The sequence below is a fragment of the Acomys minous genome (assembly GCF_964271855.1).
Source record: "Acomys minous genome assembly, chromosome: 15".
Taxonomy (NCBI): Eukaryota; Metazoa; Chordata; class Mammalia; order Rodentia; family Muridae; genus Acomys; species Acomys minous.
The window spans coordinates 100,455,920-100,483,284 of NC_140497.1; the positions used below are offsets into that span (position 1 = coordinate 100,455,920).

Genomic DNA, 27,365 nt, shown 5'->3' on the forward strand with positions numbered 1-27,365 from the left:
CGCGGTGGCCGACGGGAAATGTAGTCTCCAGAGGCTTTGGAGCGGTCTCCTGGGGCGACCGCACCTTGGGGCCTGAGCTTTAAGGCCTAAGCCTGGCGGGAAGAGGACAACGCAGCTACTCTGGTGACCTCACAGTGAGCACTTGGGTCTGGGAGGGGCTGTGGGAAGATGGACGGCATTTCTGCGCCTCAGTTTACCCATCTGGAGGACTTGCTCACAAAGGTTGAGCAAAGGAAACTGAATGGTGGCAGTTGAATAATGCCTAGTTACTTTGTGTGTTTTGTTAGTGGTTTGAGACTGTCTCTCAGGTAGCCCCGGCTGGCCTGGAGCTCCCTGTGTAGTCGAGGAGGGCCATCAACTCCTGATCTCCTGCAACACTTCCCAAGTGCTGAGATTGCAGTCGTGCATCATGAATTAAAAAAAAAAAAAAAAGTCGAGCGGTGCTGGTGCACGCCTTTATTCCAGCACTCGTGAGGTAGAGGCAGGTGGATCTCTGTGAGTTCGAGGCCAGCCTGGTCTACAGAGTGACTCCAGGACAGCCAGGGCAACACAGAGTAACCCTGTCTCAAAAATAAAATAAAACAAAATAAAATAAAAAAAGAAAGAAAGAAAAAGAAAAAGAAAAAAAAGGACTCTTAGAAGAAGCGGTGTAGGGCCAGCGAAGTGGTACACTAGAAAATATGTGTGCTCGGTTCCAGGAACACACATGGTGGAGGAAGAGAACCGGATCTGCTGTTTGTCCCCTGACCTCTACTTGTGCAAACACACACACACACACACACACACACACACACGCGCGCGCGCGTACACACACACACACACACACACACACACACCACACAGAAGCACACACACAATAAATAAAATGCAATCAAGTGTTAAAAAAATAATAATAATAATTTTTTAAAAGAGGAGCTGGAGAACGGGTCTATGGCAAAGAGCGTTGCTTGCTGTGGCCGAGGACTTGGGTTTCACTCTCAGCACCCGCATGGTGGCTCCCGGCTGGCTCCCAAGGATCCCACACCTCCTCTGACCTGAGGGCTTCTGCAGGCATGAGGCTCATATACTCATCCTCAGGCACACAAGTCCACATAAAATAAGTTTTTCTGGCTTTGTTGTTTTTGTTGTTTTTTTTGAGACAGGGTTTCTCTGTGTAGCCCTCACTGTCCTGGACTCGCTTTGTAGGCCAGGCTGGCCTCGAACTCACATTGATCCACCTGCCTCTGCCTCCCAAGTGCTGGGATTATGGATGCTCAACACCATGCCTGGCTGTTGTTTTGGTGTTTTTGAGACAAGGTTTACATGTGTAGCACTGGCTATCCTGGACTCACAACTCACTCTGTAGGACTCAAGGATTCATCTGCCTCTGTATCCTGAGTGCTGAGATTTTTTTTTTTTCTGTTTTTGAGATTGACTAAACAGACCTTTCCTGGGTGGCAAAGTAGGGAAGGTCGCTGGTTTCTAAAGAAAAGGAAGGGGCTCTCCACTGAAGCTAGGTCTCCGAGGCGGCAGTGGGGAAAGTGAAGCAAGTTTCACTGCCTAGGCTGGCCTTGAACCCTCCGCCTCCTGAATGCTGAGCTCACAGGTGTGTGGCATCCCATTTGACTAACAGAAATAGTTTTAAGCCGAGTGTGGTGGCGCACGCCTTTAATCCCAGCAATTGGGAGGCAGAGACAGGCAGATTTCTGTGAGTTCGAGGACAGCCTGGTCTACAAAGGGAGTCCAGGACAGCCAAGGCTACACATAGAAACCCTGTCTCAAAAAACAACAATGCTTTTAGCCAGGTGGTAGTGGCACAGTCCTTTGATCCTAGCACTTGGGAGGCAGAGGCAGACCTGGTCTACAGAGTGAGTTCCAGGGAAGCCAGAGCTACACAGGGAAACCCTGTCTTGAAACAAAACAAAAGCAAATAAAATACTTTTAAAAACTAAAGACATAGCCGGGTGTGGTGACGCACGCCTTTAATCCCAGCGCTCAGGAGGCAGAGGCAGGAGGATCGCTGTGAGTTCGAGGCCAGCCTGGTCTACAAAGCGAGTCCAGGACAGCCAGGTCTACACAGAGAAACCCTGTCTCGAAAAAACAAAAAGACAAAAAAAAAAAAAAAAAAACTAAAGAGGTGGTCTTCGTTTTCCTAGAATGGCTCTCACAGGAAGGCCCGCCGGCCCTCCGCGTGCTGCTTTCAGCGTTGGTGATGCCCTCTTAGACACCTCAAGGATGGAGGTCAGAAACCTTCAAGGCCAAAGGCGTGGCCAAGCGGCACCCGGGCAGAGCAGAATCCTACAGAGAAACCAAATGATGGATGAGAAATATTTGATGCCCAAAGAGGAGGCCAGGCCAGGGAACAGGCGGAGGCTGAGCCTCAGACCAACCACCATCTCCTCCAAGACCAGAGCCAATGAAGCCCTTAGGAAACTGGCCCAGATAGAAACCAGGATCCTGAGTCGGAAGCAGGCACCCTCACCTGTGACTGACGCGGAGGAGTCTGACTCCACGGCCAGCCAGCAGCCGAGTCTTCCTAAGAGGAGGGATGCGACGTCTCCGGCATCTTCCCAGCATCCACACGGGACTTTCCAGAAACAAATATGTAAACCCTCCACGGCCGAGAGCGACAGGCACAGTGGCAAGGGTAGCAGGTTTCTGAAGAAGAAGCAGTTGCCTACTGAACCTGGGTCCCCGAGACCGGCAGTGGGCAACGTGGGGAAAGTTCCACTGCTCAGACAGAAAGAACCCGCCAGAAAGTGTGATGCCCCGGACAGTGACGAAGAGGAAATGAAAGTGTTGCTCGGAAGTTTGATAGAATCCTCTGGAGAAAAAGAAACAAATAGAAATCGGGAGCCCACCCACCCCAAAGCCAGCAGGGGCGGGCACGGGAAACTGTTCTCGGTAAGGTATCTTTTGTCGGTTTTGATTTTTAGATTTTATTGTGATTCTGGGGATGGAGCCCAGGGCTTTGTTAGTGCCACCAAGCAGCTGCTCAGCTGATGAGCTATACCTCAGAGCTACCGGTTTCTGTGCGCATATGTAAGTCTGTGAGTGTGAGAGTGTGAGCGCTCCTTGTGTGCACAGGTGCCTGCAGGGATACAGGAAAGCCTTGATTCCCCTGGAGCTAGAGTTAGCGCAGGTTGGGAGGCACCTGATGTGGGTGCTGAGAACCAAACTTGGGTTCCCCTCAAGAAAGAGCAGCAAAGGCTTAGGGCTTAGGGCTTTTTGTTTGGTTGGGGTTTTTGTTGTTGTTGGTTTTGTTTTTGCTTTTTATTTCTTTTTTTTTGGGGGGGGTTGGGTTTTTTTTTTTAAGACTTATTTATTCATTCATTATTATGTATACAGTGCTCTGCCTGTGTGTACATCTGCAGGCCAGAAGAGGACACCAGATCACAGTATAGATGGTTGTGAGACACCATGTGGTTGCTGGGAATTGAACTCAGGACCTCTGGAAGAGCAGGCAGTGCTCTTAACCGCTGAGCCATCTCTCCAGCCCTGCTTTTTCTTAAGATACAAAACACATAATATTTATGTATTATTATGTATACAGTGCTCTGCCTGCACATACACCTGCTGGCCAGAAGGGGGTGTCAGATCACATGGTTGGGAGCCACCATGTAGTTGCTGGGAATTGAACTCAAGACCTCTGGAGGAGCATTTCTCCAGTCCCTTGTTTTGTTTTTTTTCAAGACAGGGTTTCTCTGTGTAGCCTTGGCTGCCCTGAATTCACTCTGTAGACCAGGCTGGCCTCAAACCCACAAAGATCCGCCTGCCTCTGCCTCCCAAGTGCTGGGATTAAAGGGGTGCACCACCACTACCTGTTTTTTAAAAACATTTATTCATGCCGGGCGTGGTGGCGCACGCCTTTAATCCCAGCACTCAGGAGGCAGAGGCAGGTGGATCACTGTGAGTTCGAGGCCAGCCTGGTCTACAAAGTGAGTCTAGGACAGCCAAGGCTACACAAAGAAACCCTGTCTCGAAAAACCAAAAACCAAAACAAACCAAAACAAAAAAACCCAAAAACATTTGTTCATTTATTTATTGTGCATGTGTGTGTGTGTGTGTATGTGTGTGTGTGTGTTTACACACGTGAACTCGAAGCTGTGACGACAGCCTGTCAGGGCCAGTTCACCTCCCTCAACTATGTGGGTCCTAGGGACTGCCCTCAGGAGCTCTGGCTCAGCAGCACCTCTCTCTCTGAGCCATCTCAGCAGCCGAGGCTCACCCACCCATTAGTGGCTCCACAGAAGGATAAGAGTTTATGTTGTTTGAGTTGTAACTTCAGATCTTTTCCTTTTACAAAAGTAGGACCAGACCCCAGCTCAGCTGGGAGTCCCGTCTCCGCTCGGTGTGGACCAGTCCAGCTTACAGCCTCCTCGGAGCTTGCCGTCAACCAGCGTTTGCCCGAGCACTCGCCCCCCAATGACCCTCGATGCTGGGGACACAGCCTCCTGCACATCCTCGCCTTCCGTTGGAGATGCCCTTTCAAAATCAGCATCATCCAAGATGGCGTGCATCATGCTGGCTTCCTCCCCCAGCAGGATGGAGGCAGGGTCTTCAGAGGAGCCAGTCTCAGAAGCTGCTGCTGACAGCCTGCAGGGTAAGCTGTCACCTTGTGTATGTGTGTGTGTGGGGGGGGGCTACCTTCATTGCGTGCCCAGGGCATTGCTATGGGTGGTGGGCGAGTGGGTGAGGAGTCCCGTCACACTGGCAGCAGTCTGAAGTGAACTGCTGAAAAACCTTCAGACTGAGGCTGGCACAGTACACACTCCTCACCTCGGTGCCTCAGGGTAGACTCTCTTATGGCGCCCTCTGAGTGGTGAGAAGCCAGGCATGTGCCACCAGCCCTGGCTCTGCGTCTTTTCTTTTCACACAGCTAAGCCATGATCAGTGAACGGGAAACACACCCAACAGCCATGGGTGCTGGCTGGAGAGATGGATTAGAGGTTAAGAGCAGTGGCTGCTCTTGCAGAGGACCCAGGTTCGGTTCCCAGCCCCCACATGGTGGCTCACCACTCTCTGTATCTCTTGTTGCTGGGGATCTGATGGCCTCTAGACACGTGGTGCACATACAACCATGCAGACAACACATAGAAAATAATCTAAAGTTACAGGTGTTGTTGGGTGTGGTGATGCTCGCCTGCCACCCTGGCATGGCAGGGGAGGTGGTCCAGGCAGGAGGACCAGGGTCATGGCCGTCCGCTTCCTAGTGACTTTGATGTCCACCTGGGTTATATGCGACCCTGTCCCCCATGGCAGTGCTGGGGACTGAACTCAGGGACCCTAGCCAAGTGTGGTACCATGGAGTTCCCCCTGGGCTGGGCACTGCAGAGAACAGAGGTTGACCTGGCAGGGGGTTCAGGACCTCTGGGATATACAGTGGGGTGTCTTGCCACATGGTCACTAGGTAGGGTGAGGAAGGGCAAGAGAGAGTTCTGCTGAGTGACCTTGAGGGACAGAACTGACTTTTTTTTTTTTTTAATTTTTTGGATTTTTAAGACAGGGTTTCTCTGTATAGCCCTGGCTGTCCTGAAATTTGCTTTGTAGACCAGGCTGTCCTTGAACTCACAGCGATCTGTCTGTCTCTGCCTCCTGAGTGCTCGGATTAAAGGCATGTGCCACCACGCCCAGCGCTCCTTTGCTTTTTTGCTCAAGGCTTAGAGTCCTTCCTTCTTTTTTTCCTTCCTTTTGTTTTGTTTTTTGAGACAGTGTAGCTCAGGCTGGCCTGGAACTTGAGATCCTCCCATGTGCTGGGATGACGGGTGTGCACTACCACACCCACGTCAGAGCTTATTTGATTACTCATTGCGTGGCACTAACCACCCATGATGGCGGAAGTCCATGCAGCCCTCTCGTAGACTGCCATCTCCCAGCATTGCTGCCTCAGGGCTCCTGTGTCCAGCATGCCCTGCCCCATGCCTTGTGGGTGCCCAGTGCTGCCTCCTGCGCATGCGCTTTGAGAGTCACAGCACCAGCTCTGGTCACTAGCGTCTGTCCACTTTCCCCCCTAGAGTTCTTTCAGCCTCCTTCCTGGTGGCCAGACCCCATCCCCCTCCAGACAGCCCTGGGTGGCAGCAGCAGGAGGGCCCAAGTCTGGCAGGCCTAGGGTGCCAGGTCTCCTCTGCCAGCTGGAGTCCAGGGCTTGCGAAATGGCAAACACTCTGCCACTCCTTGGCCCTGTCCTTGGAGTACCTCCCTGAACATCCGTGGAGTACGCAGGGGCCAAATGCTGCTGTACGCATTGTTCTTTTCTTATTCTGAGACAGCCCTGGCTGTCCTGGAACTCGCTCTGTAGACCAGGCTGGCTTCGAACTCACAGAGATCCACCTGCCTCTGCCTCTTGAGTGCTGGGATTAGAGGTGTGCACCACCACATCTGGCTTCTTTTTCTTTCCTTTTTAAAAAAAGATATATTTGGGCTGGAGAGATGGCTCAGTGGTTAAGAGCACTGTCTGCTCTTCCAAAGGTCCAGAGTTCAATTCCCAGCACCCACATGGCAGCTCACAACTGTCTGTAACTCCAAGATCTGACACCCTCACACCAATGCACATAAATTAAATAAAAATATTTTTTTAAAAAAATATATATTTATATATATTTTGCATATGTGTGCTTTGTGTGCATGTACAGCTGTACACCAGATCCCATTAGAGACAATCGTAAACCACCATGTGGGTTCTGGGAGTTGAACTCAGGACCTCTGGAAAAGCAGCCAGTGCTCTTAACCACTGAGCCATATCTCTAGACTCTGGCTTCTTTTTCTTTATTGTATGTGTATGTGAGGGGAGCCCATGTACAGCAGCCACGGGGAGGTGAGGACAGGCAGCAAGTAGGCCCCTCCCCCACTGAGCCCCTCCCCCACTGAGCCCCTCCCCCACTGAGCCCCTCCCCCACCGTCAACTTCTTTTGTAATTACAGATTTTAGAATTAATATTTTGTCCATTGATGATCTGGTTCTGGCTGATGGAGACAAATCAGAAGTGGAACGGAAAGTAAGTATGATGGAGTCATTCTGTTGTGTTGATTTAGCTTTTTTTTTTTTTTTTTTTTTTTAATTAAAGATAGGTGGGCTGGAGAGATGGCTCAGTGGTTAAGAGCACTGTCTGCTCTTCCAGAGGTCCAGAGTTTAATTCCCAGCAACCATATGGTGGCTCATAACCATCTGTAATGTGATCTGGTGCCCTCTTCTGGTGTGCAGGTATACATGCAAGCAGAACACTGTATACATAATAAATAAATAAATATTTTTAAAAAATTAAATAATAGAGTCTCACTGTACAGTCCTGACCAGCTAGAACTCTCTCTCTCTCTCGACCAGACTGGCCACAAATTCAGAGATCTGCCTGCCTCTGCCTCCTGAGTGCTGGGATTAAAGGCTGCGCCTCACACACTTACTGTGTGTGTGTGTGTGTGTGTGTGTACGTGCATGCTTGTTCGGATCAGAGGAGGAAGTTTCCTTTATCGCCTGTGTGTCCTGGAATGCTAGGCTATCAGGTGTCTTTATCACCTGAGCTACCTCAGCACACCTTATTTACTTTCTGCGCAGTGTTGGGGACAGACCCAGGCTGTGGCCTGTGCTAGGCAAGTGATCTACCTCTGAGCCCCCCACCCCACCCCAGGAGTCACTTAAAAGTTAGCATATTTGCAGCTGGAATGTTCCATTTAGGCTGTGTGGCTCAGCTGCAGCACTCCTGACCCCCTGGGGACATTGGCAATATTTAGGGACTTGTTGCTTGTTGAGATTGGGGGACGTGCATAGGGCTCGGTGTCCTGCAGTTGTCACCAATCCAAAGGATGCCAAGAGTGCCACAGCTGCTGGTGAGGACAAGAAAGGACCATACAGTCTGTCTGTCTGTCAGGGTGCTCAGCAGGGACCCACAGGCTGTCTGTCTGTCTGTCTGTTTGCCTGTCTGTCTGTCAGGGTGCTCAGCAGGGACCCACAGGCTGTCTGTCCGTCTGTCAGGGTGCTCAGCAGGAAAGGTGTTTGCCTCCAAGCCTGACAGCCTGAGTTTAATCTTCCACTGATGGAAGGAGAGAGCGCCTGGCTTTGTCCTCTGACTGTCACATGCGCTCGCATGAGCACACACGGAATAACACACATGTAGTCATTTACATATACACAATATATAACATACATGTTCTTACATTTGCACACATACTAAATAACACACATGCACTCACTTGCATGTACACACACACTCTAAATAATATACATGTGCTTGTATGTACACACATGCCATTCCTTGTCCCAGGTTCCCACCTGTAATGGTGGGTCCTGGTAGGTCATGGGAAGAGGAGCAAGGCAGGGGCAGCCTGGGACTGGAGACACAGAAGGCAGTGAGCACTCGAGAAACAGACTTCTCGGGAGACAGCTTCAGTGAGACACCTAGCTCATTTAGCTGAGGAGAAACAAAGGCTATGTAAACCTCTGGGGAGTGGGTAGAGGAATTCCAGGTGCCGCCAGGCCGTGTGGCCACCTCAAGAGTGGCAGAGGTGGGGGCCGTAAAGAAAACAAACAAACGGAAAAGAAGTGATCGGGACAATTCTACCCCCGCACTCCCCAAACCGGGTTTCTCTGTGCTGTCCTGGCTGTTCTGGAAGTCACTCAGAGATGCACCTGCCTCTGCCCACAGCAGTTTGTAGATAAAGCATTTAACTGGAGGCTGGCTTCCATAGCCATCATGGCGGAAGCGGGCAGCACACAGGCAGGCACTACATCCAGACCTGGAGGCCGAAAGAGAGAGATGCTGGGCCTCGCTCGCATGGCCTTTAAGACCTCACAGCCCACCTCCCACCTCCAGGGAGAGCTTCCTCCAACCAGGCCACACCTCTTAATCCTTACAATCCTTTCAAATAGTGCCCCTCTCTGGTGATTCAGTATTCGATTCTATGAGCCTATGGGACCATTCCTGTTCAAACCACCACACTGTCTACAAAGAAACCCAAAGCCACTCAGATGTGCTGGTCACACCTGTATGCCCTACACTTGGGGAGCTACAGCAGGGGGACTGATGTACAGGGCTACAGAATGTTCTCATCAGCTTACTGGAGGAAGAAGTCTTGTGTGAAGTGCTTCGTGGTTCCTGGCACTAGGCCAAGAACGTACAAGGCCCTGGGTGTCATCCCCAGCCACCCGCCTCCCACAGACAGCGGTTGCCCTGTGTGTATTTCTGGAGGTCCATGCATGTGAGTGCAGTACCCATAAAGGCCAGAAGAGGGCATGACACCCCCTGGAGCTGAATTTCAGACAGTTGTGAACTCACCCCCACAGCCCCATGTTCTTTTTTTAAGATTTTATTTATTATGTATACCAGTGCTCTGCCTGTATGTACACCTGCAGGCCAGAAGAGGGCATCAGATCACATTATAGATGGTCGTGAGCCACCATGTGGTTGCTGGGAATTGAACTCGGGACCTCTGGGAGAGCAGACAGTGCTCCCAACCTCTGAGCCATCTCTCCAGCCCAGCCTCATGTTCTTTTAAACAAAAATGTACTTTTTTTTTTTTTTTGAGACAGGGTTTTTCTGCGTAGCCTTGGCTGTCCTAGACTCACTTTGTAGACCAGGCTGGCCTAGAACTCGCAGCGATCCGCCTGCCTCTGCCTCCCAAGTGCTGGGATTAAAGGCGTGCACCACCATACCTGGTTTCACAAGCTTTTTATCTCTTTTACTTTCTACAGTTTTTTCTTTGCTTTTAAAGGTAATTAATTAGTTTCATGTGCACTGGTGTTTTGTCTGCATGCATGTCTGTGTGATGGTGTTGGATCCCTAGGAGCTAGAGCTACAGTCAGTTGTGAGCTGCCACGTCGGTGCTGGGAACTGAACCTGGGTCCTCTGTTTTGTTTTGTTTTTTTTTCGAGACAGGGCTTCTCTGTGTAGCCTTGGCTGTCCTAGACTCACTTTTGTAGACCAGGCTGGCCTCGAACTCACAACGATCCACCTGCCTCTGCCTCCCAAGTGCAGGGATTAAAGGCGTGCGCCACCACTGCCCGGCCACTTCATTTCTTGTGTGTGTTCACATGTGAGTGCATGTGTGTGCATGCATGTGTGGGTGCGTATACCCATGTGCATGTGTGAGCCAGGTCAATGCGCAGAGGTGGGATTCACTCTTTGTTTGCATGTGGGTCAAGGCATCCGGGTTGCTGCACTTGGCAGCGAGTGTCTCTCCCTGCTGGGCCATCTTTCCAGCCCACACATAGGATGTTTTAAATTCTTTTCTTTGGGAGGATCAGGGGACAGGGACTCTGGAGGCTGGCCTGGCCTCAGACTGGACCTCCTCCTTCTGCATTCCAAGTGATGAGCTTATAAGCACGATTCACATCAGCTGTCTTTATTGTTACTTTTGGTTTACTGAGAGAAGGTCTCACATAGCCCAGGATGGCCCCCAATTCCCCATGTAGCTGAGGCTGGCCTTCAACTCCTGATCCTTCTGCCCCTGCACTTAAGTATGGGATTATGGGTTTATACTGCTCTGCCTGATTACTTCTTGTGTTTGTGAGAGGGTATTGCGGTGTAGCCCAGGCTAGCCTAGAACTTGTGGTTCCCTCCCCATGAGTGCTGAGGTCCTGGGTGTGTTCTGATGCGCATAGCTGAAGGGGACTCTGTCACCTTTGCTCCTTTCAGGAAGAAGGTTCTGGAGGGGAATGGGTGCCAGGCAGAGGCTCCCCACCTGTGTCACCTACTCACCTGGAAGTGCAGAGGGCTACCCGGTGCAGCGGCTCTGCATTTCAGGGCACGGCCGCCATGACTGAGGATGAAGAGGACCTCACCACCGAGAGCGAGGTCTCGGAGCACCCGGATGCCAGCTCTGCCCCATTTGTCCAGTCTCACACTGTGTCCAGCGCATGCTCCATGGAGACTCCCACTGCACTCACAGCCAGCCCAGCTTACTCTGAGGATTTTGAGCAGTCCTCTGGTCCCTTGGCCTCAGAAGCGTCTCTTGACAGGACGCTGGACACTCTGTCGAAGTTTTCTTCCAGTAGACAGACTGATCTTCTCCCCAGACGACATCTGTCGAGGACCGAGTGGGGCAGAGGTGTCACTAGAGTTGTGAAAGAGACAGCAGTGCAGACGCTTGACCCTGCCTTTGCCTACCAGTGGAGCAAGGGTAAGCGCGGGGCCTGGGAACCTGGGTAGGCCCAGGGGATGCTGCGGTGTCCTTGGAATATGTAGAAAATGATAGGCCCTCCCATCTGGGCTGTTGTCATTAGCCAGCTTTGGAGGGATCTTGGCACCCTATTTCCTCTTCCTGGGACAAGGGACAGTAATGAACCAAAGACGGAGGCCAGTTGGGCAATTCAGACCCTGGGAGGTCAGTGAGTCTGAGGACAGGGGACACAGGGCCCTGAGGAAGGGCCAGGAGGGGACCTACCAGCCTGTCTTCAACCTCCTGCATCCAGGTCCTCACTAGCTGTACAGCGGTGCCAGAGGCCACTGTCTGTGTCTGACTGTGGTGGCTGCACATGCTGAGGTGGCTTTCTCGTCATGCCCACCAGGACTGCCCTGGCCTCTGGCTCCTCCTTTCCTGTCCAACATTGCTGGCGGGGGGTGGGGTGGGTGTTGGGATGGGTAGGTGGGGGTTCTTACCTAGTCAGTGCCCCCCCACCTCCCCCACCCCCACCCTGGGGAGAGGGTGCAGTTCGCACCTGATGGCTTGTTTTCGATTTGGGGTTAACTGTCTATTAGCCTGACCTGGTTGCAGCCAGGGGCCCCTTCAGTTGATCTGGAGGGTCGGTGGCCAAGGGAGGCCACTCAAACTGTCAGGCCTCCTTTTCTCTGTACACACACCACCCGCATGTCTCCTAGGGGGTTTTTGTTTTTTGAGGTGAGTCTCCTGTAGGCTAGGCTGCCTTCAAATTAGACATGTGGTGAAGATGACCTTGGACCGCTCTCAGCCTCAGCCTCCTGAGGGCTGGGATGCCGGTCCATGCCACTACCATGGTGCACAGGGTGCAGGGGCCTTGAGCAAGGTGTGTGAGCTCTGAGGACTGAGCCACACCCCTGCCCAGCTTTGGGGAAAGTCTAAATTTGCTCTTTAGAAGGTCGACATGAGAGCTGAGAAGACAGCTCAGTGGTGGGACACTGGCCTTGGAAGCGTGAGGACCAAGGCTTGTAAAGACCTCATGTAAATGCCGGGTGGCTGTGGTGGCTTACCTGCTACCCCAGCCCCAGGAGGCAGAGCCAGGGGACCCAGAGTAAAATGGACATACATGTGGGGGTTCCTCACATCAGTCTCAGCCTGTATACGTGCACACACATGCACATACATGCACATATATGCACACACACGCACATGGGAGCTATGCATAGAAACAGCACAAAGCTGCTTGCGCACATGTGGGCCTGTATGCCAAGAGGATCAGCTAAGGTTTCTGGTGCCCAGAAACTCAAAGCAAACCTGGGCCACCATGGTTTCCAGACCCAATTCCAGCAAACTAGAAAGCAGTCCAGGAGATAGGAGTGGTGGTCACCGCGCAGGTCATTGCCATAGGCACTCGTGGACTAGAGGTCCTTTCATTTGTTTATTTGGTTTGGTTTTTTTTGTGTGTGTGTGTGACAGGGTTTCTCTGTGTAGCCTTAGCTGTCCTGGACTCATTTTGTAGACCAGGCTGGTCTCAAACTCACAGACATCCGCCTGCCTCTGCCTCCCGAGTGCTGGGATTTAAAGGCATGGAGCAGCCTAGCAGCCCTTATGGCACACTAACAGTCCCTCTTTGTCTTGGGCCAGCTGGTGGCATGGCAGCCATTGGACCCACCCTTGGAGGCGCCTACGTGGACCCATCGCCCATCGCCAGTCACATTGTCAGCGCGGACGCCATAGAAGGTAACGGATAGCTTCCTTCCCTTCAGGTCCTGCGGCACAGGGCAGTGCTCTCTAAGGGTGGCTTGGAGGGGTCCCTGGGGAGGGCCAGCGGCTGATAGCACCTGGTTGGACAGCCTAAGGGTGGCTGGTGAAGAGACACCTAGATTTAACCAAACCCACAAGCCCAGAAGCAGTTCAGCAGGGCTGTGGTCAGCTGCGTGGAGGAGCCTGGGTCCACCCAGCCCTACTGAGGGGACACGGTTGTGTCATTCTGCCTATGTTCAGGCTCCTTCCCTACTTAGCCAGTCCTAAGCCTGTAATAAAAGCTGCTTGAGCAACTGAGGCAGGAGGATCACTTGACTGTAGGAGTTTACCGTGAAATCTTAAAAACAAAAAACAGCCGGAGCCGGGTGGTGGTGGCGCACCCCTTTAATCCCAGCACTCGGGAGCCAGAGGCAGGAGGATCTCTGTGAGTTCGAGGCCAGCCTGGTTTACAGAATGAGTCCAGGACAGCCAAGGCTACACAGAGAAACCCTGTCTCGAAAAACCAAGGGAAAAGAAAGAAAGAAAGAAAACATTGTATGTGTCTTTGATTGTGGGGTGAGGGGGTGGGGTGTACAGTTTCAGCACACAGCCCAGGCTGGCTTGGAGCTCCGGATTGTAGCCCCTCATACCTGCTGCTTGGATAGCAGCATGTGTCGCCATGTCCAGAGAAAGGTTTTCCTCCATCTGTTGGTGGAGCTAGCGTGTGATTGCCGTGTGTAGTTAATAGGGAATGGAGACACAGGAAGAGCCTTGTGGCCGTGAGGGGCAGACAGGCTTAGCAGGGAGCTGGGCCCCGGGGGCAGGAGGCATGGGCCGGGGGCAGGAGGCATGGGCCGCGCAGCAGGCCCTGGGGCAGCACTGAGTGATGCGGGGTGGGTGCAGCCCTCACAGCCTACAGCCCAGCAGTGTTGGCGCTGAACGACATGTTGAAGCAGCAGCTGAGCCTGACGCAGCAGTTCATTGAGACCAACCGCCACCTGCATGTGTCCCTCCTGCAGTCCCTGGATAGGGACTCATTTCACTACCACACCCTGGAGGAAACCAAAGAGGTAACTGGTGCACAGCTCGGGGAGCGGAGGTTGCGCCGGGGATGACCCCAGGCGGGGCGGTGGGCCTGCGAGTGCCTGGACTTTCAGGCTGGGGCTCCACAGGGACCTCACTCTGTACACGTCAGGGGACAGGCACCACAAGTGCCACCCCTGCTTGTCTCAGGAGAGCACCTTCAGCCCTTTTTTTTTTTTTTGGTTTTGCGAGACAGGGTCTCTCTGTGTAGCCTTGGCTGTCCTGGACTCTCTTTGTAGACCAGGCTGGCCTCGAACTCACAGCAATCCACCTGCCTCTGCCTCCCGAGTGCTGGGATTAAAGGCGTGCGCCACCACGCCCCGCCCTTCTTCAGCACTTTTTGTGAGACAGGGTTTCTCTGGGTAGCCCAGGCTGTCCTGGAGCTCACCCTGTAGCCCAGGCTGGCTTCGAATTCAGAGATCCGCTTGCCTGTCTCTGTGCTGGGATCAAAGGTGTGCACCACCACTGCCTGGCTGATTCTCTTTTTTCTATGCAGTGTTTTGCCGCATATATGTTGTGTGCTACGTGTGCGCCTGGTGCCTGAGATTGTCAGAAGAGGCAGTCGTCTCCTGGAGCTGAAGTACAGGCAGCTGTGAGCCGCCACATGGGTGCTGGGAACCAAACCCAGGTCCTTCGTGGGGCAGCCATTGTTCTCAGCCGATTTTTACATTTTTCAATATAGGGTCTCACTTTTGTAGCTTAGGCTTCTCTCAGCTCCCCACCCCAAAAAGTGTGTAGCTCCAGTTTTGCCTTGTCAGAGGACAACTGACAGGCTTGGGTGTCCCCTTCCCTTGTCCTACAGACCAGGTCATCAGCCCTAGCCGCCAGTGCCTTTACCCGACTCAGCCAGCTTGCAGGCTCTGTATTTTTGATGGGTCCTGCTATGTAGCCCAGGCTGACCCAGAGCTTTACTGTTAATGGCCCCGGCCTCCCAGTGTGTGGCACTGCCATGCCCAGTTGAGGGAGATGTTTGATGTGTCACCAGTACCCACCTAGGACATCTTCAGTGTGGCACCTTGGGGCAGTGTCTCCTAAGCTAAGGCCTAGCGTTTCCAGGCGCCTGCACCCATCCGTGTATTTACAGTCCTATGCTCTTACAGTACATTAGGTGCCACAGGCCCGCACCCCTGACCATGGAGGCTGCCCTGCAGGAGGCGAGGGAGGAGTTCCAGTCCCAGCAGGTGAGGCTCGCCTGGGCACCTGTCCACCTTGGAATCAATGACACCCCTGTGGGGACAGGTGAGGCTGGGGCTCTCTGAGGACTCATGAGGACAGCCGAAGACCAGCCACAGGCCATTCACAACAGGACGGAGCCATGAGTCAGTGGGACACAGTGCGTGGCGGGCATCCTGATCATCCAGGATGGCAGCAGCTGTCCCACAGAAACACCCCACGCCACATGCTAAGACATCTTCTGAGCCACGGCGTCTACACAGAGCCGCCTGCGCCATGCCCACGCACACTCTCACCCACAGCTGGAGGAAACATCTTTTACAAAAGGCTTTATTTGAAGGCAAAACAGTAAAATCCACAATCAATTGTTAACAGCACATGTGTGTCTGCTTGTTTATCCTGAGTCAGACACGTCTGAACGTCACAGTTATGGGAAATCTAAAACAAAAGTCAAGTGTCTTATGTGATGCTGAAAAGTTGTAGAGGGCTCCGTATTTTATTGAAAAGAACATTTCAAAATTTTCTGTACAAACAACAGCCCTAGCTTTTCCTTCTGGGCCCACCTCTCCCCCTCTTTGGGATGGCTAGGGCACCCAAATTAAACAACAGTACAGGGCTCACGCTTTGGAGGCCACCTTTCCCTGACCCGAGGGAGCTCAGTCCAGCCTCAGAAGCGACATCCAGGTAATGGGAACAGCTAACACTTGAGGAGAGGGTTATAAAATACAACTAAAAACGAACCGAGGAGTCAAGGGTCAGTCTGTCTCTTTCCTAACACAAGTCTGGTGGAACCAGCACGAATTCCCTTCGGCTTTCCCGGCGTCACGCGCAGTGCGGGCTGCGCGTGGTATGGCGGTTTTCAGCTTTGCTCTCCAGGCACCGCAGGGCCCTCCACACTGCAGCGCCCAGGCTGTGCTCAGTCTTCCTTCTCTTCCTTCCGTGCCCCAAACGTGGAGACTGTATAAGAAGAGGGCTGTCACCCCACCTTCCCAGCGGGAAGCTAGGCCCCGGGGCCCCCACACCACACCCACTACTCACACTCATCGCGGGCCTTCATGCGGGCAATGAAGGAGTAGCTCTTGTTGCGGCGGTAGTTCTCGTAAGGGTCGTCCAGGGCCACGCCCACGCCCTTATACTGGTCCCACTTATCCCGCACGTCACCGCCCTTAATGGGGTCCTGGATGCCCTGCTCCTTCGCGCCGAGGCCACCAGACCCGCTCCAGCCTTCAGAGAGTAACAACACCAAGACCATGACCGCGTCCCCTGGGAGCGGCCACCTAAACCCCGCGGGGCGCTGGCCCGGGCTGGCGCACTCACCCATCTTCACCAGCATCTGGTGGCCTTTATTCTCTTCTCCAAGCCTAGAATCCGGTATGGGAGGCGCCGAGTTAGAACCCAGGCCAGCTGCGGAGCTGAAGGAAGAGAGCCATGCTGTCAGCTGGTGACCCCTTCAATGGGCACCCGAGCACCGAGACACCCAGTCAGGTGGCTTACGGTGGGGTGGGGCTCCGGGACCTGGAGCGGCGCCGCCTCCCTGGGGAGTAGGACTTGGACCTCGACCTGGACCTGGACCTGGAGCGGCTCCGGGAGGAACGCGATCGGCTGCGGCTTCTGTGGGGACAGTGGGACAATGGGGCGCCGGCGGGAGCAGCGCCCGCAGGTTTCCTGACACCCCCCACATGCCTACCTGGATCTGGAACGGGAGGAGGACCGTGAGCGGGAGCGGGACCGTGAGCGGGAGGAGGAGCGGGAGGACTTCGAGGAGCGCGAGCTGGAGCGAGACGAAGAGCGGCCTCGGCTCTTGGACCTGCTGCGTGACCTGGAGGGGCCGCTGCAGGGAGACGCCACAATGAGCACAGCACAATTATGCAGCCACACACCACGGCGCCAGCCCCTTGACACAACTCACCTGTTCCTCTTCTCCTGGCCCTTGCGCCGCCGCGCCCGCATCTTAGCTCGGAAGAACTCGTAGAGGCCGTTCTGCTCCCAGCCCTCACTGCAAGACATGGTCCCCATCAGAAGCCTGAGGCAGCCCGGGGCACAGTGGCCAGGGAGGGACTCCTCTGTACTAGGAAGCGAACCAGGAGGCAGGTCCATGTCCTGGTAGACAGCCAAACCCTAGGTGACCTCGTAAACACATCACTGCTTTCTTAGTGACTGCTGTGGCAGGCTGGACGGCACAAGGCCAACACTCACTCCCTGCCCATCATCCAAAACCCACACGCAGTCTTCAGAGGAACCAGCTCCTCCTCACCTGCAGGACCAACTTGGAGAGTGGGGTTCAGCTAGGCCTTGGGGCCCAGCCTCCCTACCTGTTCCTTGGCCTGTCGTGGGAGGGTGGGCTGTAGAAGGCCTCCACAGCCGCCAGCAGCCGCTCACTGGGCGGCATGGGGGGCGGCAGGCGGATGTCTTTGGGGTCCAGAGGCTTGTACTCGTGGTCCTCCAGCTGCAGGAGAACACAGCTACAGCCTGTGCCCGGAGCCTCCCTGGCCACCCGGGGGACAGCCTCAGCAATGCCCTTCCTCCCTTCTAAATCGCCCGTCAGGGCCCAGCATCACCTTCACAAGAGGGGCCATTAACCCCGCTGGAAGATCGAAGTAGGGCACATTGGGGACCAGGCTGGGGTCATCGTGGTTGATGTGAGGTGGGCCCTGTCGCCGCATGTGGGGGGGTTGACCATTGAAGCCGTGGGGAGGAGGGCCGAAGTCGGGGTGCTGGGGCCCAGCCCAGGGTGGGTGCTCATTGATCCCAGGGTGTGGCATGCGGTGACCAGGGTGGTGATGAGGGGGTCCCATGTCTGCAAAACAAAACATTGTCTGGAGCTGCCTGTGATAGGCAAGCAGGGCAGGAGGGCCAGCGGGGCTCTGGGAAGAAGGAAAAAGATGGAACACAGTGTTTGGGGTCTGGGTGCAGCTAAGGGGACTCAAGCCAGAAGACTGAAAAGCCACCACAGCATCAGTGGCAGTGAGCTCAACTTCCACCACCTCACTGCAGTGTGCGGAGTCTTCTCTGCCAGGACACAGAGCCAGCCAGCTCCCTAATGGTCCCCAACCCAACCACCTGGCGTCCTTTGGAGAGAGAGGGAGGACACATGCAGCGGACGCCTTGGTGAGGCCACCCTGAAGCTGACACAGCAACAGAAAGAGACAAGGCACAGGCACAGCCTCAGACGAGCAAGCAGCCAGAAAGGACAGCACCGCCAGGGGGGCTCCAGGAGCGCCTCAGCACCTCTGGCAGGCGGCCTGCCTCCCGGCGTGTGTGGCACAGGGTGCAGGCTACACCCGTCCCATCTATCTGTGCCTGCCACCCTACAGCACTGACAGCCAGGACAGGGAGGCAGCCTGGGACACCGCAGGGGACCTCCCACTACACTGGCCCTGACTCACCTGCGGGGAAGTCCCCCTGGGGATAGTCGAATCGGTGAGGGTAGGGAGGCCGCTCAAAAGGGTGGCGAGGTGGGAAGTCATCCTGCATGAAGCGTGGTGGGAAGCGGTTGAAGTTGTGGGGGTGTGGAGGCTGGTTGAACTGTGGGTGCTGCTGGTGGGGTGGGAAGGGCCCACGGAAGTGGGGGGGCCGCTGCATCCGGAAGGGCGGCTCACGCTGGGCGCCACCCCAGGGCGGCGGCTCATGCTGGTTGTTCCACGGTCCTTCAAACTGGTTATTCCAATTGGGGTCTGGCTGGTTGTTCCAGGGGGCATCTCGCTGCCCATTCCAGCCAGGGTCCCCTCGCTGCTCACCCCACATGCCCTCGTGGCTGTTGTTCCAGGGTGGGCAGTGGGGTGGTCCACCTTGGTGGTGCGGGTACGGGGGCTGCTCAGGCGGCTGCAAGGCAAAGCACAGACATGAGCTCAGGAGGTCACCCCAGGGTGCACAGGCCACACTCCACTCTAGTCCCAGGGCAGCCTGCAGCACAACCCTCTTGCCCCAGCCTTGTGAAGACTGGGGTTCCACGCATGCCCCCCTTGGCCTGGCTCCAACCCCACGTCTAGGGATGGAATCCAGTGCTTCACCATCTGCCTGAGCTGCCCACTCAGCACTAATCTTCAGTTTGGGTGGTGGGCGGCCATATTGGCTAGGAAGCCTCAGTGGCCCAGCCCTCAAATCTTACTGAGCCTGCGCAGGTAAGGCCTGCTCCCCACCTTTGGCTCCCAGGTCCCGTGTGCCCACCCGGCAAGCTCACAGTGGCACTGGGACATGGGTGCGAGTCCTGAAGCTGAGGGATGGGAGGCTCATATCTGAGTCTGCTGTTCTCAGCCCACAGCCACGCCCCGGCACCCCTAAGTGTCGTCTGCGTTCAGAGTCACCAGGAAGGCCACACTGAGCAGGCCAGGCCCTGGGGAGGAGAAAGTCTGCTGTGCCCAGACACTGCAGCCAATCTCACTTAGCAAATTACAGGGCGGTTTTGGTCAAGTCACGCAGCTCTGCCCTGGTCTAAAAGTTTCTCTCCCTGAGCCACCCAGAGTCCTAGCATGTGAGCTGCCATCTGCAGCCTCCTGGATGGACCTGAAAGCTGCACTAGTAAAGACAGGCAGAGGAGAGTCTGAGTGGCCCCAAACAATGGTGCCACGGAGACAAGGGTCTGCCTAGGCTCTGCTGTCCCTGCGTGGCTATGGCCGACCCCACAAGACCCCACCAGTGGGAGCAGGCCTTCTGCTCAGCCACGCATGCACACTCCAAAAGACCTGAGAAAGCACCTGTTGTTGACCCCAAGGGGCAACAGGATGAGGCTGATCAAACCACGGGGGCTTGCTTGGCGGGATCTGCTCATGGGGGCCTGGGCCCCGAGGGCCTGCTGCTGTGGGGTCCTGGACACCGGCCGAGGCTTCGTACTCTGAAGAGCCAGGCATCTGGATGGGAGGCTTGTTGTCATCTGACACAGGTGACAGGCAGTGAAAGGAGGAGAGGTGTTGAGTCAGTCCCCTAGCACCCAGGCCAGCCCAGGGCAGGCCTGAACTGCAGTTCCTAAGCTCACTGGAAGCCACCACTACCATTGTCACCACCACCCTCTTGTGACGCTAGAGGACACAGCCTGTCTTCTCTAAAAGTCATAGAAATATCAAGTGTTGTTTCTGGTTTTTGGCTTTTTGAGACAGTTTCTCTGTGTAGCCTTGGCTGTCCTAGACTTGCTTTAGGCCTGAGTGCTGGGACTACCAGCATGCACTGCTGCGCCTGACTAAGTTAAAGTCACCTGTGTGCTTATAGACAGTGCATCTTCTGCATTGCAGCTCAGGCTGCTCTATGAACCTGGAGGTCAGTGCCACCCACAACCAAGTGCTCTGCCGACTGAGGTGTCCCTGCAGCCCAGGCTGGCCTTGAACTTATAGTTCCTGGCCGAGATCACAGCCATTAGGCATCATGCGTGGATGGAGCTCTTCTGACAGTAGCCACAACTTGAAATCCTCCCACCTCAACTTCCTAGGTACCCACTCTCAGAAGTGGTCCTTTACACGCACACTGGATATGCACATGTAACACATTATGTTTAGGACTTGGCGGTATGTGCTGAGCTCACCCAGTCTGAACTATGCTTTCAGCCATGCACCAAGTGTGGGTTAGGCCTGCCCTCCTCCTGTGCCGGGCACACATGCCGACTCGGTCTGGCTGAGGAGCAGAGTGGGGGTCACCTTGTACCTGGCTGGGTAGTTGGTGGGATGGCAGGGGCAGGTGTTGGGGCTGGTGGTGGTGCTGGTGGTGGGGGTGTGGCCTTCACTTCTGCTTCCATCTGAGGCAGCTGGATCTGCGGCTGCTGCTGTGGCTGTGGCTGCGGCTGTTGCTGCTGGGCCAAGCTGCTGACAAACTCCTCATGCTGTGTCTTGAGGCTCTGGATCTGCTGCTGGAAGGCCAGCTGCACAGGCTGCACCACTGACGAGTACTCATTGATGAGTGTGGCCTGGTGGGGAGAGGAGCACCACTGAGGATACCAGCATGGGGCCCAAGAGCCAGAGGGCGTGTGGGACTCACTGATGGAAACGGCCACAGTGGGCAGTGTCAGCGTCTCTGGTGAGGGACGTCCCTGCTGTGCGCTGCTCACCTGGTACTGGCCGAGTCCCAGGGCGGGGCTCTGCAGCTGCTGAATGATGGAGTCGTCAAAGTAGCCGTTTTTCTCCCAGAGCTGCAGGAGCTGGTGCAGGGGGAGACTCATAAAGCAGAGGCCACGGCGCCCAGCCACCTGCCTGCTGCACACCCAGCCCCAGGGGCGGCCCGGCCAGCCCACCCGTGCACCACCACCAGCCGCGTACCCGAGCGATCTTCTGCTGCTTGTCCTCCTCCACAGCTAGGAAGCTGGTGCAATAGATGGGCACCACCACCTTCTGCAGGGCAGCCAGCAGCTCCCGGGCCTGCTTGCGCTGGCTGTGAGGGAGAGACCTTCCGCGCGTCAGGGCCCTGGGGCGGGACCCGGCCATGCTCCCGTTACCATGCGGCTATGGCCACAGCACCCTCTCCTCAGGAAATGGTCCCCTAACCAGGTAGAGCACTGACTAGACCACCTACAGCGCAGGTGGCTTGTCTAGGGAGACAGGTGATTGCTACTCAGAACCAGACCTTCACTGTCAGAAAGGCCTATCCGAGCCCTTGCATGTGTGTAAAGGAGTAACACGGCTGCTGTGGTCAGGACCAGGTCACCACTATGCACAAGCAGACTCCCCAGACCGCTAACAAGGCTACCTGGAGCCTAACCACCAGGAGAGCTGTGCTCAGCCCACGGCCACTGAGAGGGGTGAGGAGGAAGAAACACCCAAGAAGGCCCCTCCAGCTGGGCGGCATGGTGGATCCAGGCTTCTGGGTGGCAGTGGCTCAGCAAGACAGCCCATATGCAGACACAGGAAAGGTGCAGACACAGGCTAGCAGCTTCAGCTCCCACACCTGAGGTCAAAGGGTAGCAAGGGCTGGCCAGGAGCTGGGTGAGGGAAGGCAGTGCAGGCCAGGACTTTGTGTGAGCTCAGGTGAGGAGTGTCCCAGGGAGTGGGAGAGAGGCCCGACCCTGAGGGGCAGGAGCAAGCCACTGCGAGAGGAAAAAGGCCACAGCGCAGCAGGGGATAGATGGCAGAGACACTGCTCACTTCCCAGCCTGACAGAAATAAGGAGAGACGGCAGGGAGGGCGCCTCACAGAAAAACAGAGAGAGAGACCAGGTCAGCTTCTCCTGCCTCACAAGCGCCATGCACTTATCAGGTCTGCTGGCTGTCACGGCCATGCTAAAAGGAGGGGGCAGCCAGCCTAGCTGACTGTCAGCAGGGGTCCCTAGCATGGGACCCCTGCACCTGCCTCTGACCAGAGTTCTGAGTTCTGGTTTCCTCTATCAACTTGACCCGGTGGCCATGCAGAGACACACCTACCAGGCCCTAGGAGGCTGGGGCCATAGTGCAAAGGAGAAATCTGATGGGCAGAGTCGGGACACGTCAGAGCAGAGGAGGGGGGTCCCCACAGAGGAGCAGCCAGGCTTCTGGCTGTGCGGAACAGTGGCAGGGAGGGAGGACAGCAGACGGAGGCACACACATGATGGCTGCAGAGGCAGAGAGGAGGCAGCAGAGCCCAAGGCCTGCCTTGGGGAGGTGTCAGCCGCTGTCCTGGGAGGGCAAGCAGTGGACCCGCGTATGGGTGCAGCAAGGATGGGATGGGGGATCCGGCACCTTGGGAGACCCTTACAGGCGTAGGCTATGGTGCAGTAACTCACCAGTGGTGCAGCACGTCATTGATCAGATAGATGAGGTGCAGCCGCAGCTCAAAATGCGCGCCTTCAGCGGTGATGCGGTTGCGCAGGTGACCCGCCATCAGCTCACAGTGTGGCGGGGACTTGGCATTGCTGAACATCCAGTTCTTCCCAGCCTGAGAGTAAGGCCAGGGTGAGTGCCTGCTCCATCAGGCAGGTGACAGCACCCCCAGCCCACACTGAGCTCACCGAGATGGCATCCTTCGTGCAGGTGTCAATGATAGGCTGCAGCAGGTTGTCAAACTCACTCATGTCCAGCTGCGTCTCTTCCAGCAGCTTCTGCATCTGCTGCTCCAGTGCATGCGCCACAGCTGCTGTCACTTGCTCCTGGGAAGGCAGCGAGGCACAGGTGGGGTGAGTAGGGCCCTAACACACATGCATGCTGGTCAGTCTTTAGCCAGTGCCAAAGCCATGGCCAGCTGGCCTCTGCTAACAGGAACAGCTGAGGCTGGGGAGGGAGGGAGGGGGGGAGGGTTGACACTCTCGGCAGGCGCCTGTGACCCTAGTCCTCGGGAGGCTGAGGCAGGAAGGCTGTACTTCCAGGCAGCTTTGGGATATGCTGTCTCAAAACCAAACCAAAACGTAAATGGCAGGCACTGGCCACCAAGCTAGTTAAGTTCTGGTGTCCAAGACCTCACTGTCCAGCCTATGACTGACGGCGAACATCCATGCATGTTGTATGACACTGACATGCAGGGAAAGCCCGCATGGAGCTGGCACTCAAGTCTTGACGTTGTTCCTTTCATTTCTGGTAGCTCACCCTATGGAATTTGGCAACAGGACGGGTCTAACAGATGTGCCCTCACCACTTACTAAGCCTGGCAGGTCCCTAGCCAGCAGGTGGTGGCATCCACCACGGGTACAAGTGCACCCAACATCGCCTGTGGATGGCGCAGTCCTACCAGAAGGCGACCCCCGGATCACTGGCGTACCTGGCGCAGGGCCAGCAGGTGCTGCTCCTGCTGCTGGAGGCCCCACTGGCTCTGCTGGATGAGCTCGTCCACTGATGGGGTGCCTTGGGCTGGAGTGAGGGACGCTGTGGGAGCCAGAGGAGGTTGAGGCAGAGGAGGCATAGCCGTGGTCTGCTCCAGCTCTGGGGCCTGCTGCTTGCAGATGACTAGCAGGAAAGAGATGGGCGCTGTGAGCTCAGGCCCAGTCCCAGGCTGCCCTCAGCGACACCTCACAGGGCCAACCTGCTGGCACTTCCCTGTTGTGCCTGGCCTCCCTGGAGACCCTCAGGTGCCTTTATGCTACCAGGTCCGTGTCCCGTCCCTGGCTGACCTATCCCTCTTCCCTTCTCACCCAGGCCTGAGCTGCTATGGACTGCAGGCATGAGCACTGCTCTCCCAAGGGCGGGCGCACCCACACCACTGGCCCTGAATGCCCTTCACTGACCACAGCAGCATCCCGCAGTCTGGGCAGCACATGCACGGCTGGAGCGCCCCCCAAGCCCTGCCCCACCTCCCGCGGTGATCCTTCCAACCTGCAGCCCCTGGACCAGCAGCAACACCCTGGGGTATGACGTAAGCGTAGCCCCAGAGCTGGCCAGACGAGGTTATCGTACGTCTGGAGAGGACAGCCCCTGCCCACAAGTTGGACTTCAACAGTGCCGTCTGCTTGTTCTCCACTTCTGGGTCCTGCCTGTCCCAAGTGAACATGGCCACACTCTCTGGGAGCCCAAGGCTCATCCAAAAGAAATGGCCTTTGGACGGACACGGACGGACACACACACACACACACACACACACACACACACACCCCAACAAAGAAAGTAGGGTCCTAGAGCAGGTGTCACTGGGGCCTTGGTGGCACCCTACACATCTGCCTCATTTAATCTCTGGATCCTGCTATGGGATGGCCTGGGTCCTCACTCCCGGCGCCAGCGGACTTTTACAAGCTTAGGCTTCTCACACTCACTGCACTGCTCAGGTTTTTGTTTGTTCTTCAGACAGAGTCTCTATGTGCAGCTTCGGCTGTCCTACACCTCACAGATGTCTGCCTTTGTCTCTGGGTGCTGGGACTAAAGGTGCACACCACCACCACCCATCTGCACTAGTCCTTTGCCACAGAGTTTTCGAAGTGTGATTTTTAGAACAGTCTTGGGTTTAGTGATAAAATACTGAGTTGGCCTGCAGCCCTTTCTGAGCCCGTAACTTCCAGACAATGTTCACAGCAGCAGGCCCTCTCTACTCCATGCCTCCCCTGCGGCAAACCCAAGCCCTCCTCCAGACTGCCACCACCATCAGCCTGCCCACGGCTCTCTCCTGGGAGCTCCTGGCTATCCCTGTCATGTTCAGTAGGGCCTACTGTGGTGTGCCTCACAAAGTGTCCTTTGCCCAGTCTGCCAGGGCTTCCATGTACTGTCCTCTTCCTACTATGGTGTTAGGTCTACAGTGCCGTGTCCAGGTGGGCTTCCTGTGTAGCTCTCAGGGATATTTACAGTGAGGCGCTGCCCACACTGACACTCCGAGCTGAGCCTGTCCGCGTCCTCTGGTGGCTCCCTGCTGCTTTAGGGTGGCTGTGGTCTTGGTGCTGTGGGGTTAAGGACACACGATGCAGATGCCCTTCATGTGACAGCAGACAGCTAACCTCTACCTAGGCTGCCAGAGCCTCCTCCCTCCCTGGCACATCAAACCCTCCCTCAATTCACTCGTGTGAACATACGGCTTCAAGTCCCGGTGCTCCGTGGACTCAAGTCTGTGCGTCCAGCGAGCTTCCGACCACTCGCCCACATCGCGCTGCAGACACTGTGTTTGACATTAACCACAGCTGCTCAGCAGCTGTCAGCTTTGAATGCCCCATGGCTTTGCAATGGCAGGCACTCATCCCCACAGCTTACCCAGAGGCTAGAGAGCTACCCTAAGTACGACAGGTGTGAGTTCTGACATGCTTCTACTCGCGGCGTGGGTGTGCTTGTAATCCCACCACCTGAAAAGCTCACAGCCCCAGTAACACACTGCAGGGCCAACTTGGGCCACAGTGTGAGACCCTCAAAGACCAGCTGTGCCTCCTAACTTTATTTCCCCCCTTTTGGCTTGAGGAAGGGTCTATGCAGCCTATATTGGAACTTGAAGACTGGCCTAGCCTCAAACTCACAGAAATCCACCTGCCTCTGCCCTCTGAGTGCTAGGATTAAAGGGTGGTCCATCACAACTGGCTCTAAAGTCTTTACTTCTATTATTTTGTTTTTGTTTTTAAATCTTTTTTTTTTCTGATGTTCACGTAGTTGGGGTAAATTTGGGTGAGTTCGTGAATGTCTTTAATTCCAACACTCGGGAGGCAGAGGCAGACAGATCTCTGAGTTCAAGGCCAGGCTGGTCTACAAAGGAACTACATGGCTGCACAGAGAAACGCTGACGCGAAAGCCACTGAAAAAAGCAAGGAAGGATGGAAGACAGACAGACGCTGCAAAAGCTAAACGGGAAAGCCTTTTGATTTATGCATCTGAAATGCATGGAAGCCTCTGGCCTCAGCCTACAGAAAGGGCTGCACGGTTCCTGCCCGGGGCACAAGCCTCTGCCTCCCGCCTTCCTGCAGATGCGGTTTTCCCTGGGTAAAGATGGTCCAGGAACTCCCGAGCCGAAACCCGGAAAGTGAATCTATCCGAGTGTCCTTATGACACCCAGGGCCCCGGGAACAGGAGCGGAGAGACAGTCGCCCGGCTCTGCAGAGGAAACAGCGACTCTAAAGCAAGCGGCTGCGGCGGAGCCCGGGCTGGACCCCGGGGCGGCCACGAACGGGGAGCGCGGGGCCGGGGGGGGGGGGGGAAACTCACGCTGCTGCTGCTCCAGCGCCAGCTTGCACTTGTAGTAACTGTAGAACTCGCCTCCGAACAGAAACGAGAATTTCGGGTTGTCCTTCTGCTTCTCCATCGTCATTTTCTCGAACTCGGGCCCGTTGCGAGCCACGAACTGAGCGAGCTTGTCGATGACATTGCGAAGCTCCTGGTCTGCAGGACGGAGGAGAAAGCGTCAGGAGGAGCAGGCCGCCCCGGGAGCGGGGCCGGGGTCCTGGGGGGCGGGCCGCGGCCGGGCGGCGTACGGGTCCTGCCTAGGGCCAAGCGCGCGCCAGGAATGCGGGGACCCACGGGAGAGGCCGGGGGAGGAGCGGCGAGGCCGCGGCGCGCTCCGTCACTGGCTCGGGGACGCGGAGAGGCACGGCCGGCCGGCGGGGGTGAGCAGGGAGAACCCAGTGACCTCCGCTCCAGGCTGGGCCTCACCATCGGGCGGCAGCGGCATCTCCATGGCTGCGGCCGCTGGAAACGTCCTCCACCGCCTCACGATCGCCCACCAGCACCGGCCGCGGAAGCCGGCCGGAAGTGGCGCAAAGGGCGCCGTTTACGACGGCCTCGCGGGCCGCTTCGGCGTGCCATTTACGGCTGTCGCTGGGAGACACCGGAAGTGAGGACTAGAGGAGGGCGGGAAGAGGCTGCGTGAGGAATCGCGCGTGCGAGGCGGGCAGGCGAGGCGCATGCGCGGGAGCTTCTCGCCGCTTGTGCCTGGCGGTGGGCTGTGCGGAGCGGCGTCGGCTGCAGTGTGGGGGTCTCGCGGGTCCCTGCGTCCTAGGCAGCCTTCTGCACCATCCAGGAGGCGG

At 55.9% G+C, this 27,365-nt stretch overlaps 2 protein-coding genes across 4 annotated transcripts; one reads left to right on the plus strand and one right to left on the minus strand.

Annotated features, from left to right (window-relative positions):
- The first annotated feature begins 1 nt into the window (after position 1).
- LOC311584607 (uncharacterized protein C19orf44 homolog) lies at positions 2-15,439 on the plus strand. The gene is given in 9 exon segments (XM_084759155.1): positions 2-134; positions 2,136-2,883; positions 4,291-4,582; positions 6,900-6,973; positions 10,604-11,087; positions 12,708-12,803; positions 13,710-13,876; positions 14,990-15,059; positions 15,062-15,439. Coding segments are annotated over 8 exon segments (1,980 nt in total). The 5' UTR covers positions 2-134; position 2,136; the 3' UTR covers positions 15,112-15,439.
- Positions 15,377-27,140, minus strand: CHERP (calcium homeostasis endoplasmic reticulum protein). Of its 3 annotated transcripts, none has more exons than XM_084759137.1 (18): positions 26,992-27,138; positions 26,548-26,721; positions 23,705-23,889; positions 22,962-23,099; positions 22,737-22,888; positions 21,302-21,446; positions 21,094-21,183; positions 20,694-20,952; positions 19,757-19,932; positions 18,449-18,884; positions 17,621-17,859; positions 17,375-17,508; positions 16,972-17,058; positions 16,750-16,893; positions 16,557-16,673; positions 16,380-16,474; positions 16,101-16,286; positions 15,377-16,019 (listed from the first exon to the last, which is right to left on the minus strand). In XM_084759137.1, exons 1-18 carry the CDS (start codon positions 27,014-27,016, stop codon positions 15,979-15,981), a joined length of 2,823 nt encoding a protein of 940 aa, XP_084615263.1. In that variant the 5' UTR covers positions 27,017-27,138; the 3' UTR covers positions 15,377-15,978. The 3 variants fall into 3 exon arrangements, with proteins under 3 accessions (XP_084615263.1, XP_084615264.1, XP_084615262.1); XM_084759138.1 differs by having other exon boundaries at positions 21,302-21,413; positions 26,992-27,137; XM_084759136.1 differs by having other exon boundaries at positions 20,694-21,183; positions 26,992-27,140.
- Positions 27,141-27,365: the final 225 nt, after the last annotated feature.

What these genes read in the sequence shown, in the direction of transcription:
- CHERP (XM_084759136.1), bottom strand. Translation starts at nt 27,016, where the DNA reads ATGGAGATGCCGCTGCCGCCCGATG. An exon ending in GGCGCTGGAGCAGCAGCAGC is followed by an intron (nt 23,890 to 26,547) that starts GTGAGTTTCCCC and finishes CTTTCCTGCTAG; the next exon opens with TCATCTGCAAGCAGCAGGCC. An exon ending in GCACGAAGGATGCCATCTCG is followed by an intron (nt 22,889 to 22,961) that starts GTGAGCTCAGTG and finishes CCTTACTCTCAG; the next exon opens with GCTGGGAAGAACTGGATGTT.